This window comes from Motacilla alba, chromosome 9, assembly GCF_015832195.1.
Source record: "Motacilla alba alba isolate MOTALB_02 chromosome 9, Motacilla_alba_V1.0_pri, whole genome shotgun sequence".
Lineage (NCBI taxonomy): Eukaryota > Metazoa > Chordata > Aves > Passeriformes > Motacillidae > Motacilla > Motacilla alba.
The window spans coordinates 13,827,523-13,848,177 of record NC_052024.1 but is presented as its reverse complement, the minus strand read 5'-3'; the positions used below and the strand labels follow the sequence as shown (position 1 = coordinate 13,848,177).

The window sequence follows — 20,655 nt, the reverse complement described above, 5'->3', positions numbered from 1 at the left end:
GGGGCTGGAATCAGCGTGGTGCACCTGCAAGGCAGGGCTGGCTGCTGCTGGCTGCGCCTGGCACATACCAATAGTCCCAGGAATGGGTGGATTCCCCTGAAGGCACCTTGTCACTTTATTTTCCCTTTTGGGAGGGGCTGGAGGAGGAAGAGTCAAATGGGGAACATGGGCCATGTTGAACACATGAGTGCAGAACCCAGCCCTGTGAGCCCCAGGGATGCTGGGGTGTGAGGACACCCCAGGCAGCCTTTTGCCATGCCTGGGCTGGCAGCTGCTTTCCCTGGGCAGGAGCAGCCAGGGAAACAGGCCCGGGGCCCACAGTGGTGTGTGTGCCGTAGGTGAACAACGTGCGCCAGACGTTGCCGGTGAGTGCAGCGGGAGGGGCCATCACGGTGAGCAAGAGCGGTCGCTACATCGTCCTGGAGACAGACTTCAGCCTCAGAGTGTCCTACGACGCTGACCACTCGGTGGAGGTGAAGGTGCCCACCACCTACTTCAACCTGACCTGTGGCATGTGTGGCAACTTCAACAACCGCAGAGATGATGAATACATGATGCCCAATGGACAGCAAGCCGCAGACTCAAATGCTCTGGGGGAGAGCTGGCAAGTGCCAGACAGTGACCCCTCCTGCGGTGTCCCCGTGCCCTCCCCACCCTGCAGTGCAGAAGAGGAGAAGCTCTACCGGTCTGACCAGTTCTGTGGCATCCTGACCACCAGGCCTAGCTCTTTTGAGAGATGCCATGGCGTCATCAACCCCCAGGACTACTTTGACACCTGCTTGTACGACCTGTGTGCCCTGAACGGTGGCCAGGAGTTCCTGTGTGCTGCTCTGGAGGCCTATGCTGACGCGTGCCAGGCAGCTGGGGTGACTCTTCTTCCCTGGAGGAATTCTACCTTCTGCCGTGAGTACCTGCCTTGCCATTGCCAGAAAGGGAAATGGGCCACACTCTCTGCTCTGACCCTCTGGCCAATGCATGTCTTAGGTCTTTTCCTTCCCACAAGGCTGTCCATGGTTGAAGTCTTGCTGGTCCTAACTTTCCCCTTCCCATTGCAGCCCTGCAGTGTCCTCCCAACAGCTACTATCACCCCTGCATGACCAGCTGTCCTGCCACCTGTGTTGACCAACAAGCCCCACAGAACTGCTCCAAGCCTTGTGTGGAGGGCTGTGCATGTAGCTCTGGCTTCCTCCTGAGTGGAGACACCTGTGTGCCCGAGGCCAACTGCGGCTGCCACTTTGAGGGCAACTACTATACTGTGAGTGAAAACCCCGCCCTGGTTTGCAGACCCCTGCCATGCCACTCCCCTGCCTGTACTTTCCTGCCTCATACACTGAGCTTTGTTGTTTCCCTGCCTGCAGGAGGGCGAATCCTCCGTGAATGAGAACTGCACTCGCCGGTGCCGGTGTGAATCCAAAGGCCACATGGTTTGCTCTGCCCTGTCCTGTGGCGAGGACGAGGTCTGCAAGATCCAGGATGGCCAGAGGGGCTGTTACCCAGCCAGCACCGCCGTCTGCCACATCTACGGTGACCCACATTACAGCACCTTTGATGGGAAGCTCCACCACTTCCAGGGCTCCTGCAACTACACAGTGGTGACGGGCTGTGACAACTCCTCCGTTGGCTTCAGTGTCACCACCCGCAACAAACATCGCGGCAGCCAGAGCTGGACAGCTCTGAACTCTGTGGCGCTGTCTCTCGAAGGCCTCCACATTGCACTGCGCGAGCACAAGGCAGTCTATGTAAGCCTCTCATTTTGGTACCTGGCAACAACAGACACACCGGACACTCCTGAAACACCCCTCTGTCCCCAGGGAGAGCTTGCTGTTCCCTGAGCCTGCTGCGTGCTGACAGAACAGCATGGCAGAGCTCTGAGTGGGGCCATAGGTGGCTGCTCACGCAGACACGGATTCTTGGTTACTTTCCTGAGCTTTCAGTGTGCCATTGGTCCAGTTGCTGCTGCCCTCGTAGGCCTGGGCACGGTTGCTCATGCCAGCCGTGCTTCTGGCTCACTGGCACTGGCACTACCCTGGGGAGGAACAGTGGCCTCTCAGTGGAGGGCACCTCTTAATGCTCCTGTCTCCCTCTGTCGCCCTTCTCCAGATCAACGGTGCCCTGGTCTCCCTGCCTGCTTCTCCTGCCCCCGGCGTGACCATTTCCCTGAGCGGCTCCTACGTGCGGGTTTCTACCAAGCTGGGCCTGCAGCTGCAGTTCAATGGGGACCATGAGCTCCTGGTGAAGGTGTCTGAGAAGTACAAGGGCAAACTCTGTGGGCTGTGTGGGACGTACACTGGGAGCCAGCAGGACGACTTCATGCGACCCGATGGGGTGGTTGTACCTGACTTCAACGACTTTGGAACCAGCTGGATGGTGCCGGATGATGAGTGGCCGTGAGTCCTTGTTCCACCATGCAGATGAAGGACAGAAGGGAGTGTGGGAGAGGGCAGCTATGAGGGACATCAGGAGGGAGGGTTGGTGATGGCAAGCGTGGGGCAAGGGAGAAGAGGCAGCTTCCTGACCCCTGGGAGAATGGGCTGAGCCTGAGCAGGATGCTTTTCCTATGCTGCTTGGATCAGAACTGCCTCAGTCGGTTGTTTCTGTCCACCAGAAACCAGGGAGGGCAATGGTGCCTGTGGGCCATGTGTTCCACCCTTTCAAGTGACAGCCATGGGTGCCTTTTCTTAGTGAGGGATCTGGACTGCAGAAGCTGAGATCATGGCTGGGGAGGAGGTCAGGAAATGCAGTGGCTGCTGTCAGCAGGCTGCAGGCAACTCAGGGCCGTTTGTCTGCTTTGTAGGTGTGACCCAGCCATCAGCCCACCTGCATCCTGCTCCCCTGCTGAAGAGGAGGCAGCTAACCAGCAGTGTTCAATCCTCACACACCTCGGTGGCCCCTTCCAGCCGTGCCATGCAGTTCTGCCACCCAAGACATACTTTGAGAGCTGTGTCTATGACCAGTGTGCCACGGGTGGCAGCACGCAGCAGCTCTGCAATGACCTGGGGGCCTATGCTGCAGCCTGTGCTGAGGCAGGCGTTGCTCTGGGAGACTGGAGTGCTGGCACTGTCTGTGGTAAGCCTTCTGTTGACCACCTTTGATTTCCTTAGATCTCAGGGACAAGGAATGGGGCAGTTCTGGGGGCAGTACATGGGGCAGAGATTTCCCCATGTATCACATAACTAGCCACTCTGGTGGGCCAGCCCTTGCATGAGGAGACTCTTCCAGACGGGTGAAAACCCTGTCCTGCACTTCATTTGCAATAGTGTGGGGAGTGTTATGGGAAGTGAGCAACATCCCCATTTGGGAACAAATCTCCATCACCAAACATACCTCCTCCACTTCTGTTTCATTCACCTGCTCCTGCAACCTTGCCCCCCTTTCCAGGCACTACAACGCCGCCTCCACATACAACAACATCACCGCCACCTGGGACGAGCACAGGTACTGTCGTCTCCCACCTGAGTTTTTTAGTGGCTGTGCTAAGCTCTTTCCCCTTGGCTGGCCATCCTTGCCTCTCCATGGGCATGCCATGGATGTGCATGGATGTACCTGAGCCCCAGTGGTCATGGGGAAAAGGTGGCCCCACCCTCACTCTAAAACCTCTGCTTGTCTTTCTGCACCCTGTTCAGCTCCACCAACAGACTGCAATTTTGCCTGCACTTTTGACGACGACTTCTGCGGGTGGGTCCAGGCAGATTACAGCAGCATTGACTGGATAAGGAACAAAGGCCCCACGCCCACGCCAAACACTGGCCCATCCTCTGACCACACAACAGGAGGTAGGAACAGCAATCAGGACACAGGCCTAGGGGTGTCCCCACAAAGATGGCAACAAGCTTCTAACAGCAAACACAGACCATGTCTTTGCTGGCCTTCCACCAGAGCACTTTGTCCAGTGTCCCCACGGGCCAGAGGATTCCTCTGGGAGGATTTCCAGCCCTGGCAATCAGTTTGTGCTGCCCCCAGAGCGGGCAAGGTCCTGCCGTGCAGGGCAGAATGCAATGCACGGCTTGATGACCTGTCGGTCTCTAGGGAAGACAAATGAGTCTGTCACTCTGTGATGAGGTCCTGGATTTTTCAGAAGGCAAAGATGAGGGTTCTCCAAATCTGCAGAGTCATGAGAGTGCTGTGACAATACTGTGGAGGTGTTGCCATGTCCCAGTCCAAGGCATACATCTGCCATGGCCCTGAGAGCACATTCATAGAGGCTCTCGGCTCTGGGGAGGGTTGTAGCTTGTGAAGGAACTGTGTTTGCTCTCCCCTCCTTTTGCCTGCCTGAAACTGCACTCGGGCTGCTTCCAGGGCTGTGCTTGGGATGTCCCTGGCTGCTCTGGGTAGCTCTGATGCATCTGTGACAGTGTGGCTCGTGCTTTGTTTCAGATGGCTACTACATCTTCCTGCAAGGGAGTGCTGATACTCTGCCTGGTTTTGTGGCTCGCCTGGTCAGTCCAGTGTGCAGCTGGGAAGGAACACTCTGCTTCCGCTTCTGGTACCACATGTACGGAACTGCTCAAACAATGGCCCTGCGGGTGTACGTGCAGAAGGATGATGAGCAAGTGGTGGTCTGGGAAGAAGTTGGGAACCATGGAGACAGGTGGCACTTGGGAGAGGTCACAGTGCACACCACAGGAAACATGCAGGTAAGCAGGCTCTCGCTGTCACTTCAGAGGACACCGTGCTTTCTAATGGCTCTTCCCATGTGCAGCTGGAGCTAATGCTGGGAACCATTCCTTCCCTTAGATTCTGCTGGACGGAGAATGGGGTGAAGATGTGCGCAGCAACATAGCATTGGATGATGTGTCCGTTGTAAAGGGATCCTGTGCAGGTACAAGGCTTGGCTTTGCATGGCAAGGCTTGGCTTTGAACAGCAAGGCTTGGCTTTGAACGGGAACAGCAGCTTGAGACATGTCACTGACTGAGGCGGCAGGCTGTGCTAGAAGCACAGCTGTGCTAGAGGCAGGAGCACAGGTTGTCTTTGGGCACTGATGCATCTTGTGCCCAAGTCTACTCTCCTCTGGGAGGTTGGGGCACTGGCAATGCCTGCAGTCACTCTTTTAGTTCACGTGTTACAAGGCCCAAGGACAAGACATTGGCCACAGGTACAGAATTGCCTTATCTGCTGTTGGCACCCAGCTAAGCTGGCAGCAGCCATGAAGGGGGACAGCTCTGCCTCAGATGACACTCTTCAATCCCTGTCCTGGCTATGCCTGGTCATGGTGCTGGGTACTTCAGAAGGGTGAGGGAACCAGCTGTCTGCAACAAAACTCCCTTGTTGGTGCACATCTCCTCTAACTCTCTCTTGTGCTAGGTCCATCGACACCAACACCCACGGTCCCCCTGCCAGGTACCACAACACAGCCTGTAATCACCACCTCACCAACCAGTCCCACTCCGAGCTCAGGTACTGCCATGTTTCATCCCTGTCTCCTACTGCTCCTAAAAAGTGTTCATTTTGTTTCCTCCATGTCCATCACCATGGGGCATGTCTGTCCCTTCCTTCATTCTCTCTATGCTGGTGGAATGGTTTTTGGTGTGGAGTCACTGTTTTGTCTCTGTCCCGGGCATCCTGAGCCTTTCTGGTGAAGCTTTTAGGCTGTTTGTGATGAGTAGACAAAGTGCCTGCAACAAAACTCCCTTGTTGGTGCACATCTCCTCTAACTCTCTCTTGTGCTAGGTCCATCGACACCAACACCCACGGTCCCCCTGCCAGGTACCACAACACAGCCTGTAATCACCACCTCACCAACCAGTCCCACTCCGAGCTCAGGTACTGCCATGTTTCATCCCTGTCTCCTACTGCTCCTAAAAAGTGTTCATTTTGTTTCCTCCATGTCCATCACCATGGGGCATGTCTGTCCCTTCCTTCATTCTCTCTATGCTGGTGGAATGGTTTTTGGTGTGGAGTCACTGTTTTGTCTCTGTCCCGGGCATCCTGAGCCTTTCTGGTGAAGCTTTTAGGCTGTTTGTGATGAGTAGACAAAGTGCCTGCAACAAAACTCCCTTGTTGGTGCACATCTCCTCTAACTCTCTCTTGTGCTAGGTCCATCGACACCAACACCCACGGTCCCCCTGCCAGGTACCACAACACAGCCTGTAATCACCACCTCACCAACCAGTCCCACTCCGAGCTCAGGTACTGCCATGTTTCATCCCTGTCTCCTGCTGCTCCTAAAAAGTGTTCATTTTGTTTCCTCCATGTCCATCACCATGGGGCATGTCTGTCCCTTCCTTCATTCTCTCTATGCTGGTGGAATGGTTTTTGGTGTGGAGTCACTGTTTTGTCTCTGTCCTGGGCATCCTGAGCCTTTCTGGTGAAGCTTTTAGGCTGTTTGTGATGAGTAGACAAAGTGCCTGCAACAAAACTCCCTTGTTGGTGCACATCTCCTCTAACTCTCTCTTGTGCTAGGTCCATCGACACCAACACCCACGGTCCCCCTGCCAGGTACCACAACACAGCCTGTAATCACCACCTCACCAACCAGTCCTACTCCGAGCTCAGGTACGGCCACCTCCCATCCCCTTCTGATTCTGGTTGTTGAAATTTTTCATTTTGCTTCCTCCAAGGCCCATGACAGGGGATGGAGGGTCTGTAATGAAGGGGGATGTGTCTCCTCCTGTCTCCCAGCTCTGCTGCTGGTGGTCGCATTTTTGCAGATTATAACAAGTCATCCCTGCCCCGGGTCTCTCGGGTCAGTGTGTCTGCTTTAAGAGGAAGGCTGGGTTAGCTGCTTATAACAGAGGCCCGTGTTGACACCACATCTTCCTTTGTCTCTCCACAGGTCCACTTCCTACTACACCTCCTCCTCTGCTGCCTAACATTACAACACAGTCAACACCAAGACCAACAACAACACCTGGAACGACCTCAGGTACTGCTATTATTCGTAGAGTTCTGAGTCCTCTCCAAAACCCAAACTGGGAACATGGTGCATTTGTGTTTAAGGGCTGTTATTTGATTTATTTTGGTCTCCCTCAATATTTAGACATGCATTGAATCCTCTTCCCTTTCTAAGGGTTTGTGTGGGACAGCTGTGCTCCTAGCAATAGGATGTTTGAGTAGCTTTGTACAGTATGTCTGTAAAAATTAATACTATCAAGATATAGATCTATAATACCTCTGCTTGTCCATAAAGGAAATAGACTAGTCATGCACAAGATACTGTTTGAACAAAGTGAGCTGGGGAGAACAGACAGTAGGAGGAGCTCACCTGAAAGTTTTCTCTGGTCTTTCCACTGTCAGGCACCTGCGTGGTGGAAGGAGACCCTCACTACCACACATTTGACAAGCAGTTACACCATTTCATGGGCACCTGCACCTACACCCTCTCCAAGCTGTGTGAGAGCAACAGCTCCCTGCCCTACTTCAATGTGGAAGCGGCCAACGAGCACAGGGGAGGCAACACCCGTGTGTCCTACGTCCGATACGTGGATGTCGACGTGGCTGACCAGAGGATAAGGCTGGGACAGGGTGGAGTGGTGACGGTGAGCATGAGGGGGAGATGCTGTGGGGCTGTGTGAGCGGAGAGAACTGTGCCAAATGGGCTGCTCCAATCCTGTCTGGGTTCCTGTCCTTCCAGGTCAATGGAGTGGAAGAGATCCTGCCTTGCAGCCCATCTGCGGGCGTGCAGGTCTTGTCCAGCGGGTTCTACACCATGCTCATGACAGACTTTGGCTTGAGAGTCAAGTTTGACGGGAAGCATCGGGTGGAGGTGACGCTTCCGAGCACCTTTGGGCAGAAGGTTTGTGGCATGTGTGGCAACTACAACGGGATAGCAGCAGATGACTTCCAGAACCCAGAAGGGACAATGGAGCCAGATTCCACCAGCCTGGGCAACAGTTGGGAAGTGTCCAACAACAGCAGGTGGGTATGGCCTCCAGTAGCCCTGGGGACACATTGGGCAAGGGCCCAATGGAGGAGGCACCAGCAGAAGTCCACAAATGACCCAGGAGCTCTTCTGCCTGTCTTTCCACAGCTGCTCAGCCGGACCTCTGCCCACCCCAGCCTGCAGTGAAACCGACAAGGAACTCATCAGCAGCAGCCACTTCTGTGGGCTCCTCACTGACACCAGCAGCCCGTTTAAGGTGTGCCACGCTGTGCTGAGCCCCAGCAGCTACTTTGACACCTGCAGCTATGACCTGTGTGAGCTGGGGCTGGACCGCGAGACCCTGTGCAAGAGTTTGCAGTCCTATGCAGATGCCTGCCAGTCACTCGGTGTCCAGATACCTGTGTGGAGGAATGCAACCTTCTGCCGTAAGTCCAGACATGGTACCTGGGGCCGGTACCCTCAGGGAAACACAGGACAGGATTGGAAGGCTGAGCTGCTGGGCAGTAAGAACTATTCTCCCTATAGGCTGTAGGGATATACAGGTAGATATCAGTATTAGAGGCACCATTGTCTATTTCATTTCGATTGGGTAGCACTGAGAATACAAGTACAGCCAAATAGACCATAGAGAAAATAGAGATGGCAACCTTTTCAAAGGAGCAGAAATCTGTATTCTGTTCTGCAAGTAATTTGTTGGGTCATCTGTCTCGGCAGCAATCACTTGTCCGGCCAACAGTCACTACGAGCCCTGTGCTGCAGCCTGCCCTGCCACCTGTGTTGACCCCACAGCTCCCTACAACTGCAGCCTGCCGTGCGTGGAGGGCTGTGTGTGCGACAGCGGCTACCTGCTCTACAATGACCGCTGCGTGCCCAGCCAGCAGTGCGGGTGCTGGCACAACGGGAAGCACTACCCCGTGGGCTCCGAGTTCTGGACGGACAACACCTGCTCCTCCAAGTGCACCTGTCCCGCACGGGGAAGCAAAGTGCAGTGCTTCAATGCCTCCTGCCCTGCGGGCCAGTACTGCGGGGTGCAGAACGGGAAACCTGTGTGCCTGGAACACTCCTACGGCATCTGCCACGTCCACGGGGACCCCCACTACCAAACCTTTGACAAGGTGACGCACAACTTCATGGGCAACTGCACCTACACCCTGGCCAAAGTGTGCTCCAACACCACCTCCCTGCCCTACTTCAACGTGGAGGCCAAGAACGAGCACCGTGGCAGCACCCGAGTGTCCTACGTGCGCGAAGTCGCAGTTGAGGTGTACGGACAGCGCATTGTCATCCTTAAGCAGCAGAAGAGCCACGTGCTGGTAGGCACTGGGGCTGGAATCAGCGTGGTGCACCTGCAAGGCAGGGCTGGCTGCTGCTGGCCACGCCTGGCGCATACCAATAGTCCCAGGAATGGGTGGGTTCCCCTGAAGGCGCCTTGTCGCTTTGTTTTCCCTTTTGGGAGAGGCTGGAGGAGGAAGAGTCAAATGGGGAACATGGGCCATGTTGAACACATGAGTGCAGGACCCAGCCCTGCGAGCCCCAGGGATGCTGGGGTGTGAGGACACCCCAGGCAGCCTTTTGCCATGCCTGGGCTGGCAGCTGCTTTCCCTGGGCAGGAGCAGCCAGGGAAACAGGCCCTGGGCCCACAGTGGTGTGTGTGCCGTAGGTGAACAACGTGCGCCAGACGTTGCCGGTGAGTGCAGCGGGAGGGGCCATCACGGTGAGCAAGAGCGGTCGCTACATCGTCCTGGAGACAGACTTCAGCCTCAGAGTGTCCTACGACGCTGACCACTCGGTGGAGGTGAAGGTGCCCACCACCTACTTCAACCTGACCTGTGGCATGTGTGGCAACTTCAACAACCGCAGAGATGACGAATACATGATGCCCAATGGACAGCAAGCCGCAGACTCCAATGCTCTGGGGGAGAGCTGGCAGGTGCCAGACAGTGACCCCTCCTGCGGTGTCCCCGTGCCCTCCCCACCCTGCAGTGCAGAAGAGGAGAAGCTCTACCGGTCTGACCAGTTCTGTGGCATCCTGACCACCAGGCCTAGCTCTTTTGAGAGATGCCATGGCGTCATCAACCCCCAGGACTACTTTGACACCTGCTTGTACGACCTGTGTGCCCTGAACGGTGGCCAGGAGTTCCTGTGTGCTGCTCTGGAGGCCTATGCTGACGCGTGCCAGGCAGCTGGGGTGACTCTTCTTCCCTGGAGGAATTCTACCTTCTGCCGTGAGTACCTGCCTTGCCATTGCCAGAAAGGGAAATGGGCCACACTCTCTGCTCTGACCCTCTGGCCAATGCGTGTCTTAGGTCTTTTCCTTCCCACAAGGCTGTCCATGGTTGAAGTCTTGCTGGTCCTAATTTTCCCCTTCCCATTGCAGCCCTGCAGTGTCCTCCCAACAGCTACTATCACCCCTGCATGACCGGCTGTCCTGCCACCTGTGTCGACCAACAAGCCCCACAGAACTGCTCCAAGCCTTGTGTGGAGGGCTGTGCATGTAGCTCTGGCTTCCTCCTGAGTGGAGACACCTGTGTGCCCGAGGCCAACTGCGGCTGCCACTTTGAGGGCAACTACTATACTGTGAGTGAAAACCCTGCCCTGGTTTGCAGACCCCTGCCATGCCACTCCCCTGCCTGTACTTTCCTGCCTCATACACTGAGCTTTGGTGTTTCCCTGCCTGCAGGAGGGCGAATCCTCCGTGAATGAGAACTGCACTCGCCGGTGCCGGTGTGAATCCAAAGGCCACATGGTTTGCTCTGCCCTGTCCTGTGGCGAGGACGAGGTCTGCAAGATCCAGGATGGCCAGAGGGGCTGTTACCCAGCCAGCACCGCCGTCTGCCACATCTACGGTGACCCACATTACAGCACCTTTGATGGGAAGCTCCACCACTTCCAGGGCTCCTGCAACTACACAGTGGTGACGGGCTGTGACAACTCCTCCGTTGGCTTCAGTGTCACCACCCGCAACAAACATCGCGGCAGCCAGAGCTGGACAGCTCTGAACTCTGTGGCCCTGTCCCTCAAAGGCCTCCACATTGCACTGCGCGAGCACAAGGCAGTCTACGTAAGCCTCTCATTTTGGTACCTGGCAACAACAGACACACCGGACACTCCTGAAACACCCCTCTGTCCCCAGGGAGAGCTTGCTGTTCCCTGAGCCTGCTGCGTGCTGACAGAACAGCATGGCAGAGCTCTGAGTGGGGCCATAGGTGGCTGCTCACGCAGACACGGATTCTTGGTTACTTTCCTGAGCTTTCAGTGTGCCGTTGGTCCAGTTGCTGCTGCCCTCGTAGGCCTGGGCACGGTTGCTCATGCCAGCCGTGCTTCTGGCTCACTGGCACTGGCACTACCCTGGGGAGGAACAGTGGCCTCTCAGTGGAGGGCACCTCTTAATGCTCCTGTCTCCCTCTGTCGCCCTTCTCCAGATCAACGGTGCCCTGGTCTCCCTGCCTGCTTCTCCTGCCCCCGGCGTGACCATTTCCCTGAGCGGCTCCTACGTGCGGGTTTCTACCAAGCTGGGCCTGCAGCTGCAGTTCAATGGGGACCATGAGCTCCTGGTGAAGGTGTCTGAGAAGTACAAGGGCAAACTCTGTGGGCTGTGTGGGACGTACACTGGGAGCCAGCAGGACGACTTCATGCGACCCGATGGGGTGGTTGTACCTGACTTCAACGACTTTGGAACCAGCTGGATGGTGCCGGATGATGAGTGGCCGTGAGTCCTTGTTCCACCATGCAGATGAAGGACAGAAGGGAGTGTGGGAGAGGGCAGCTATGAGGGACATCAGGAGGGAGGGTTGGTGATGGCAAGCGTGGGGCAAGGGAGAAGAGGCAGCTTCCTGACCCCTGGGAGAATGGGCTGAGCCTGGGCAGGATGCTTTTCCTATGCTGCTTGGATCAGAACTGCCTCAGTCGGTTGTTTCTGTCCACCAGAAACCAGGGAGGGCAATGGTGCCTGTGGGCCATGTGTTCCACCCTTTCAAGTGACAGCCATGGGTGCCTTTTCTTAGTGAGGGATCTGGACTGCAGAAGCTGAGATCATGGCTGGGGAGGAGGTCAGGAAATGCAGTGGCTGCTGTCAGCAGGCTGCAGGCAACTCAGGGCCGTTTGTCTGCTTTGTAGGTGTGACCCAGCCATCAGCCCACCTGCATCCTGCTCCCCTGCTGAAGAGGAGGCAGCTAACCAGCAGTGTTCAATCCTCACACACCTCGGTGGCCCCTTCCAGCCGTGCCATGCAGTTCTGCCACCCAAGACATACTTTGAGAGCTGTGTCTATGACCAGTGTGCCACGGGTGGCAGCACGCAGCAGCTCTGCAATGACCTGGGGGCCTATGCTGCAGCCTGTGCTGAGGCAGGCGTTGCTCTGGGAGACTGGAGTGCTGGCACTGTCTGTGGTAAGCCTTCTGTTGACCACCTTTGATTTCCTTAGATCTCAGGGACAAGGAATGGGGCAGTTCTGGGGGCAGTACATGGGGCAGAGATTTCCCCATGTATCACATAACTAGCCACTCTGGTGGGCCAGCCCTTGCATGAGGAGACTCTTCCAGACGGGTGAAAACCCTGTCCTGCACTTCATTTGCAATAGTGTGGGGAGTGTTATGGGAAGTGAGCAACATCCCCATTTGGGAACAAATCTCCATCACCAAACATACCTCCTCCACTTCTGTTTCATTCACCTGCTCCTGCAACCTTGCCCCCCTTTCCAGGCACTACAACGCCGCCTCCACATACAACAACATCACCGCCACCTGGGATGAGCACAGGTACTGTCGTCTCCCACCTGAGTTTTTTAGTGGCTGTGCTAAGCTCTTTCCCCTTGGCTGGCCATCCTTGCCTCTCCACGGGCATGCCATGGATGTGCATGGATGTACCTGAGCCCCAGTGGTCATGGGGAAAAGGTGGCCCCACCCTCACTCTAAAACCTCTGCTTGTCTTTCTGCACCCTGTTCAGCTCCACCAACAGACTGCAATTTTGCCTGCACTTTTGACGACGACTTCTGCGGGTGGGTCCAGGCAGATTACAGCAGCATTGACTGGATAAGGAACAAAGGCCCCACGCCCACGCCAAACACTGGCCCATCCTCTGACCACACAACAGGAGGTAAGAACAGCAATCAGGACACAGGCCCAGGGGTGTCCCCACAAAGATGGCAACAAGCTTCTAACAGCAAACACAGACCATGTCTTTGCTGGCCTTCCACCAGAGCACTTTGTCCAGTGTCCCCGCGGGCCAGAGGATTCCTCTGGGAGGATTTCCAGCCCTGGCAATCAGTTTGTGCTGCCCCCAGAGCGGGCAAGGTCCTGCCGTGCAGGGCAGAATGCAATGCACGGCTTGATGACCTGTCGGTCTCTAGGGAAGACAAATGAGTCTGTCACTCTGTGACGAGGTCCTGGATTTTTCAGAAGGCAAAGATGAGGGTTCTCCAAATCTGCAGAGTCATGAGAGCGCTGTGACAATACTGTGGAGGTGTTGCCATGTCCCAGTCCAAGGCATACATCTGCCATGGCCCTGAGAGCACATTCATAGAGGCTCTCGGCTCTGGGGAGGGTTGTAGCTTGTGAAGGAACTGTGTTTGCTCTCCCCTCCTTTTGCCTGCCTGAAACTGCACTCGGGCTGCTTCCAGGGCTGTGCTTGGGATGTCCCTGGCTGCTCTGGGTAGCTCTGATGCATCTGTGACAGTGTGGCTCGTGCTTTGTTTCAGATGGCTACTACATCTTCCTGCAAGGGAGTGCTGATACTCTGCCTGGTTTTGTGGCTCGCCTGGTCAGTCCAGTGTGCAGCTGGGAAGGAACACTCTGCTTCCGCTTCTGGTACCACATGTACGGAACTGCTCAAACAATGGCCCTGCGGGTGTACGTGCAGAAGGATGATGAGCAAGTGGTGGTCTGGGAAGAAGTTGGGAACCATGGAGACAGGTGGCACTTGGGAGAGGTCACAGTGCACACCACAGGAAACATGCAGGTAAGCAGGCTCTCGCTGTCACTTCAGAGGACACCGTGCTTTCTAATGGCTCTTCCCATGTGCAGCTGGAGCTAATGCTGGGAACCATTCCTTCCCTTAGATTCTGCTGGACGGAGAATGGGGTGAAGATGTGCGCAGCAACATAGCATTGGATGATGTGTCCGTTGTAAAGGGATCCTGTGCAGGTACAAGGCTTGGCTTTGCATGGCAAGGCTTGGCTTTGAACAGCAAGGCTTGGCTTTGAACGGGAACAGCAGCTTGAGACATGTCACTGACTGAGGCGGCAGGCTGTGCTAGAAGCACAGCTGTGCTAGAGGCAGGAGCACAGGTTGTCTTTGGGCACTGATGCATCTTGTGCCCAAGTCTACTCTCCTCTGGGAGGTTGGGGCACTGACAATGCCTGCAGTCACTCTTTTAGTTCACGTGTTACAAGGCCCAAGGACAAGACATTGGCCACAGGTACAGAATTGCCTTATCTGCTGTTGGCACCCAGCTAAGCTGGCAGCAGCCATGAAGGGGGACAGCTCTGCCTCAGATGACACTCTTCAATCCCTGTCCTGGCTATGCCTGGTCATGGTGCTGGGTACTTCAGAAGGGTGAGGGAACCAGCTGTCTGCAACAAAACTCCCTTGTTGGTGCACATCTCCTCTAACTCTCTCTTGTGCTAGGTCCATCGACACCAACACCCACGGTCCCCCTGCCAGGTACCACAACACAGCCTGTAATCACCACCTCACCAACCAGACCCACTCCGAGCTCAGGTACTGCCATGTTTCATCCCTGTCTCCTACTGCTCCTAAAAAGTGTTCATTTTGTTTCTTCCATGTCCATCACCATGGGGCATGTCTATCCCTTCCTTCATTCTCTCTATGCTGGTGGAATGGTTTTTGGTGTGGAGTCACTGTTTTGTCTCTGTCCCGGGCATCCTGAGCCTTTCTGGTGAAGCTTTTCTGCTGTTTGTGATGTGTGGACAAAGTGCCTGCAACAAAACTCCTTTGTTGGTGCACATCTCTTCTAACTCCCTCTTGTGGTAGGTCCTTTAGCACCATGAGAGCTGTGCCAGGTTCCACAACACAGCCTGTACTCACCACCTCACCAACCAGATCGTGTGAAAGCAATGCTCAATTTAAGTTCCAGACATTATATGAGTACCGAACCCCAGGCAGCTGATAGTCCAGCGGTCTGCTCTGGCTAATCAGCCCTGTAAAGTTTCTGATTTAATTCTTCCTATTTAGTCAGAAAAAGCTTTTCAGATGTCGCACTAAAAACTCTGCTCCCCTTGGTATAACAATGTCTCAATAATGCCTTTTACCCAACTTTCTTCATCAACCTCTAGCATAGATTTCTGATACACCAGAGTAGATTCTTTGTGAGTCCATAGATAGAAGGCTGGGTTGGCCTTTGCAGTCTATTGACTGCTATCATCACTGTTACATCTGAGCAACCAATACAACATAAAACAGACGAACATGGAACCAAGCAGTTGCAAGTGTCTGGTGAAGACTGAGAGGGACTTTTTCCTTCTTCACAGGTCGTGCTTCCTGCACTGCCTCTGGGGACCCACATTACAACACTTATGACCACAAAGTCCATAATTTCATGGGAAATTGCACTTACACCCTCTCCAAAGTGTGCACTGCCTCTGAGAGTTTTCCATACTTCGATGTGTCTACAACAAATGAGCACAGAGGAGCCAACACCAAAGTCTCTTATGTGAAGTCAGTGCACGTGGAAGTCTACAGCAATCAGATTTCTCTGCTGAAAAACAAGAAAGTGAATGTAAGAAAATACTATTCATAAGACATATATAATTTTTAACAGACATGCAGACAATTATTATCTCTGTAAAGTTTATAAAAAAACTTTATCTTTTTATTAATTATAATACCTCTTTTAATGAGATCTCCAACAAACTTGCTCAGATGTTCTTTAATCAGTTCCAGTTCCCCTATGCAAAAGATCCTATCTTTCAGCAATCTGTACTAGCTGCTGGTAGTTGTAGGAGTCCCAACAGCCATACACTCATTTACTTTCACAACTTGCTGCACAGGTGAATGGTCACAGAATGAACTTGCCTGTATTTATTGAAAAGAAGATCAGTATTCAAAGCAGTGGTGGATATGTTCTCTTGGAAACTGACTTTGGACTGTGGGTGAGATATGATGGAAATCACTATGCAGAAGTCTCTGTGCCCTCTAATTACAGTGGTCTGCTCTGTGGCCTCTGTGGTAAGTGGTAGCTGGTGATTATTTAAAATTTTTTTCTTTAGCATGTAGAAATTATGAGAGTAGTTTGTCCTGTGAGTTTCTGATTAGTCAGTGGTTTGGATCATCTGGAGTTTTATAGTTCAATTATCTCTTCGTGGGTTTTTCACACTTTCAATGCATGAAATCTGCCTAAGAATATAATGGTGCAAATAGCACTGCTTAATTTTTAGTCCAACATTCTACATGTAGGATGCAAGAAAATGAGTAGGGTTTTTTAGATAAGTTTTTTCTTGGATGTAATCTAGTTACATAGCAACTTACAGACTTCCTGCTTCAAATGTCTGAGCAGCAGCTCTTGTCAGTAATCAAAACACAATTCTGCTCTTATTTTGCCCAATACAGATTGATGCTATATGTATATTCTCCCTAGAATAAAAATTCTCTCATTTCATTTTAGTTTACAACCTGAAAGCTAGGTTTTTTCTACAGGTTTGAATTTCATGTGTCCCATAAATCTCTTTTTACCCTTACAGGTAATTATAATGGTGATCCAAATGATGATAATATCAAGTCCAATGGTGACATTGCAAGTGACTCCACTGATCTTGGAGAAAGCTGGCTGGTGCCTGAGAATAACACCATGTATGTAAAATCATTTCATCATGTGGCATTTGCTGTGCAAACTCTTAAAATCAAATATCCATCTACTCTCTGGCTTTTTCCCCCACTACCATTCTACATCTTCCAGCTGCCCATTAGAAGTAGGGTGCTGGACTTTCACATAAACCAGTGAATGATAAGAGGGTTTGTGTCCTTTAAGTCTCATTTTCCAAAGCAGGAACTGTTTGTTGAGTGTGATGGGGGATGGTACATCACTCCAGTTCCCTGATTGGAAACCATAACTGTTTGGATCCCACAGCTCTTTTTTTCAGCTAAGAATAAGCCTTTGAATCACCCAGAAGGGATCAAAGAAGGAGCCCATTCAGTGAGAGAGCTGACATCAGCTTTTCAAAGAAGCCAGATAAAGTCTTGTGACAGAAATAAAATGCACTCTTTTGTGCAGGGTAGTGATTTATTAATTTTCCACTGAAAATCTGATAGTAAGAGATGTGAAACACGTGTTTGGTTTGCTTGCTTTCCCCAGATGCTCCAATGGTGGGAAAGAAGAGCAATGTGATCCTGATCTGGAAAGTGAAGCAAAGAAAAACACAGCATGTGGCATGATCACAGACCCAGCAGGTAGATCTCTGTGAGCCATGTGATGGAGCCTGGTCTAGCTTGTTTTGTCCTTTCTCTATAGTCTCTTTTTCTGAGCTTATATTGGAAGCATATAAAGCCTCTGGTGTGAATGGCCAATGTAAAACCCATAGGTGCCTGGCTAGAATGTACCATCTGTTCAGACAAGGCCAATGTGTCCATGAATTTTATCTGAGAACCACAGCTGCTCTTTGTGTTATAGTGACTTATACTCTGCTTGCTAAATGTAGTTCAGACAGACTGTCAGTGTGTGTATTACAGACACTTTATCTGAAAATCTGTACATGTTCCCTGAAGTTGGCTAGAATTAGTGGTTTTCCTAGGTGGCAATGCTTAATTTATGTAATATGCAAAATGAAGAAAACCTGATCCACGGAGCCTGTTCTTGTATGGTGCATTGTGTATCTATTTCAAGTACTAGATTAACTTGCTTAACACAGCCTGGAACACCCACAATGTGTTTGCTGTGACAGAAAATACATGGTGGTCAGTCTTAACATTCCAGTGGATTGTTTCTATCCCTTTATATATCTTTCTTGATTTACACAGGAATCTTCAAGGACTGTCACAGCAAGGTGCCTCCACAGAATTTCTTTGAAAACTGTGTTTATGACATGTGTTTCACTGGAGGACAGGCAACATCCTTATGCTACGGACTGCAGGCCTATGCTGAGTCGTGTGTCAATGCTGGGATATGCATAGAGTGGAGGAATGCTACTCTTTGCCGTGAGTGTTTTGATATAAGTATCTATTCTGAATTTTAACTTCCTTGTCCTCTACCTTCTCCATGCATGTTATTCCATTTTACGTAATGTTCTGGGTGTAGTCTGTCTTCTATAATGTCTTGAGCCTGCTTCACATTCAGAACCATTCCAGGATTTGTACAAGCCACCAATTTCAAGAACATTAGGATACATGCAGGTTAAATCCTTAAAGTGTTATAATATTTATAATTTGCTATTAGTTTCTTGGAAAAGTCTGATTACATTCAATTGTGTCTTATGTGAGCTTCTGCCCTGAAGAAATAAGTTTCTTTGCTTCAGTGAAAATCAACCATCCTCAATGTAAGTGGAGCTGGTAGTCCTCCATAAAACATGACTGTCAATGGCCTTTGGTTAAAAAAATAAGAGACCTTGGAAAGCAGCTGTTTCTAGGAAGTGCTCTATTTCTCTCTAAAGCAAAGAAATTGAGTACTGCCAGGTCTCAATTAATTCTCTTCCGAATGACCTTATGGCAAATTTAATATCATGAACTCATATTTCTTAGAATAAAGCTTTCCAGGGGTTCCACTGGTGCTGATTCTAAGCAACACTGGACAGCTTTCTGCTTGTCAGACATACAGTCATAGAATCACAGGATGGTTTGGGTTGGGAAGGTCCTTAAGTATCAACTAGTTCCAACCCTCCTGCCATGGGCAGGGATGCCCTCCATTAAAACAGCTTTCTCAAAGGCCCATCCAACCTGGTCTTGAATAATTCCAGGAAGGGGGCATCCCCAACTTTTCTGGGCAGTATTTTCTAAAGGGCATTTAAGTCCATAAACCACACACCTGGAGAGAAAACAAAAAGTCCTCTAAAGGTCAACCATGCTTAAATAAACCATAATTGTTCTCTATGCTTTTTTGCCTTATACTAATTTTTATTATACCAGTTACCACTGGATTGCCTTCTGCAGATCTGCACCTTTTTTCTTTTTTTTTTTTTTTTTTTTTTTTTTGATGAGATCAACAATTAGCTCTGCATTTAAACTAAACCATAAAAAAATGGATAGGTTCTGGGAGCTGATCAATTTGGAAAAAGAATTACTGTGATAAAGCACCAAGTAAGTCAGCCCTGAGAGGACAGAGCACAGAGAATTTTTATATAAAAAGAAAATAGAACAAGAAATGAGTGTTTAACCCCCCAAATTAGATTAAAGCTGTGGACATCCAGACTCCATAGTCTGAGGCTATAGGCTAGGACCTAAATATCTATGGCTTCATTATAGTAATAGAGAAAACTCAGTAACATTAGAAAGATTGACTCTCAAGTGCTCTCTTCATCAGTGAGTCAAATAAAAATGCAGTTAAAGTCCTGACCAAGGGAAGGAAGTCTGGCTAGGTGACTGGAGATGTCAGCTGTAATTGTCTGACAGGACTAAGAGATCCTGTTGTAGGGACAGAAATGAGAAACATATGTAGTGATTTACAACAGAATACAGCCAAACCCATGTTTTTCTGTGGTTTTTAGACAACAGAAATGGACAAATACTTCAGGAATTCTGTAAAATGTAACGTTATCTCTGGGGACTGTGTTTTGAGCAATAGAAGCCTAATTCTACCATAAGCAGGAGGGTTGTGAAAGTATATTGTTCTCAAGGAGTCTCAGTGAAAGACAGAGTGTGATTTTTAGTTCCATTTTGGAATATATAGCAGATGCTCAAATAGTAACTACAGTAATGGGGACATATCAGCTGGTATGGCAAAATATTTTTCTATTCCCATAACTGGTCACTTTATGCCTTTAAATCAGCAGCAAAAGGTTTGTACTCAGCACTCTCCTGTTAGACTTTCTAACAGCCATTTTGTATATTTTCAGGAGCAAACAGTGAAAGTATCAGGAAGAACTTTATTATTATTTTGCCCTTTTGAATGATCTTTTCTTCTCTTTATTTAGCAATGTCCTGTCCTGGAGGCAGCATCTACAAGAGCTGTGGTACTAGGTGTCCCTCTACCTGTTTGAACATGTCAGCAGTTGATTCCTGCAGTTCTTTGCCAGTGGAAGGTTGCTTCTGTAAGGAAGGCTATGTTTTGAGTGGAGACAAATGCGTGCCAGAAAGCAACTGTGGTTGTATTGATGAAAAAAACCAGTATCACCAGGCAAGTTACATCAGTGTTGCTTAGAGTTTAAAGAAAAAAAAGGAAAAAACCAAAACCAAAACCAGGGAGTCTCATTCTTTACCACTGTGAGGGGAAAAACATGTAAATAACACTACACAATTCATATTTACAGCATTAATAATTTCAAAATAGACTTACTTTGCCAGCTTTCTTGGTCCGTAAACTGCATGGCTACAATTGCCCAAATGATTATATATCATGAACATTCAAATACTAATAATTTGATTGTCCCTTATGGTTTTACCTTCCTATTTATCTTACTAAATATATTTCTACGCCCTTTTTTTTTCCCCATGTAGCTGAATGAAAGCTGGTTTCCCCGTTACCCCTGCAATGAGCGCTGCACCTGCAAGGCCAATAACATCATTGAGTGCAAATCCTGGGAGTGTGGAGTCCAAGAGGAGTGCAGTGTTCAGGATGGTGTGCTGGGCTGTCATTCCAATGGTGAGTCCTGCCTGAAAACCACCCCAATGTCAATTCCATCATTAGATCCTCTTCTTCTTCTAACTTTATTATAAATATCTTTTCCTATGGGAT

At 50.9% G+C, this 20,655-nt stretch overlaps 1 protein-coding gene across 1 annotated transcript in view; it reads left to right on the top strand.

Annotated features, from left to right (window-relative positions):
* The window catches only part of LOC119704622 (IgGFc-binding protein-like), a 54,710-nt gene that overhangs the window by 19,766 nt on the left and 14,289 nt on the right, over positions 1-20,655 (top strand). The window contains exons 24-58 of the mRNA XM_038146113.1: positions 339-903; positions 1,056-1,255; positions 1,359-1,739; positions 2,101-2,387; positions 2,795-3,066; positions 3,379-3,435; positions 3,624-3,773; positions 4,375-4,634; positions 4,735-4,819; positions 5,303-5,395; positions 5,669-5,761; positions 6,035-6,127; positions 6,401-6,493; positions 6,774-6,863; positions 7,235-7,476; positions 7,572-7,855; positions 7,968-8,245; positions 8,535-9,133; positions 9,481-10,045; positions 10,198-10,397; positions 10,501-10,881; positions 11,243-11,529; positions 11,937-12,208; positions 12,521-12,577; positions 12,766-12,915; positions 13,517-13,776; positions 13,877-13,961; positions 14,445-14,537; positions 15,308-15,555; positions 15,827-16,004; positions 16,517-16,625; positions 17,128-17,222; positions 17,790-17,966; positions 19,895-20,097; positions 20,418-20,562. Of these exons, the coding sequence (XP_038002041.1) occupies positions 339-903; positions 1,056-1,255; positions 1,359-1,739; positions 2,101-2,387; positions 2,795-3,066; positions 3,379-3,435; positions 3,624-3,773; positions 4,375-4,634; positions 4,735-4,819; positions 5,303-5,395; positions 5,669-5,761; positions 6,035-6,127; positions 6,401-6,493; positions 6,774-6,863; positions 7,235-7,476; positions 7,572-7,855; positions 7,968-8,245; positions 8,535-9,133; positions 9,481-10,045; positions 10,198-10,397; positions 10,501-10,881; positions 11,243-11,529; positions 11,937-12,208; positions 12,521-12,577; positions 12,766-12,915; positions 13,517-13,776; positions 13,877-13,961; positions 14,445-14,537; positions 15,308-15,555; positions 15,827-16,004; positions 16,517-16,625; positions 17,128-17,222; positions 17,790-17,966; positions 19,895-20,097; positions 20,418-20,562 (7,627 nt within the window). The remainder of the gene's footprint in view (positions 1-338; positions 904-1,055; positions 1,256-1,358; positions 1,740-2,100; positions 2,388-2,794; positions 3,067-3,378; positions 3,436-3,623; positions 3,774-4,374; positions 4,635-4,734; positions 4,820-5,302; positions 5,396-5,668; positions 5,762-6,034; positions 6,128-6,400; positions 6,494-6,773; positions 6,864-7,234; positions 7,477-7,571; positions 7,856-7,967; positions 8,246-8,534; positions 9,134-9,480; positions 10,046-10,197; positions 10,398-10,500; positions 10,882-11,242; positions 11,530-11,936; positions 12,209-12,520; positions 12,578-12,765; positions 12,916-13,516; positions 13,777-13,876; positions 13,962-14,444; positions 14,538-15,307; positions 15,556-15,826; positions 16,005-16,516; positions 16,626-17,127; positions 17,223-17,789; positions 17,967-19,894; positions 20,098-20,417; positions 20,563-20,655) is intronic.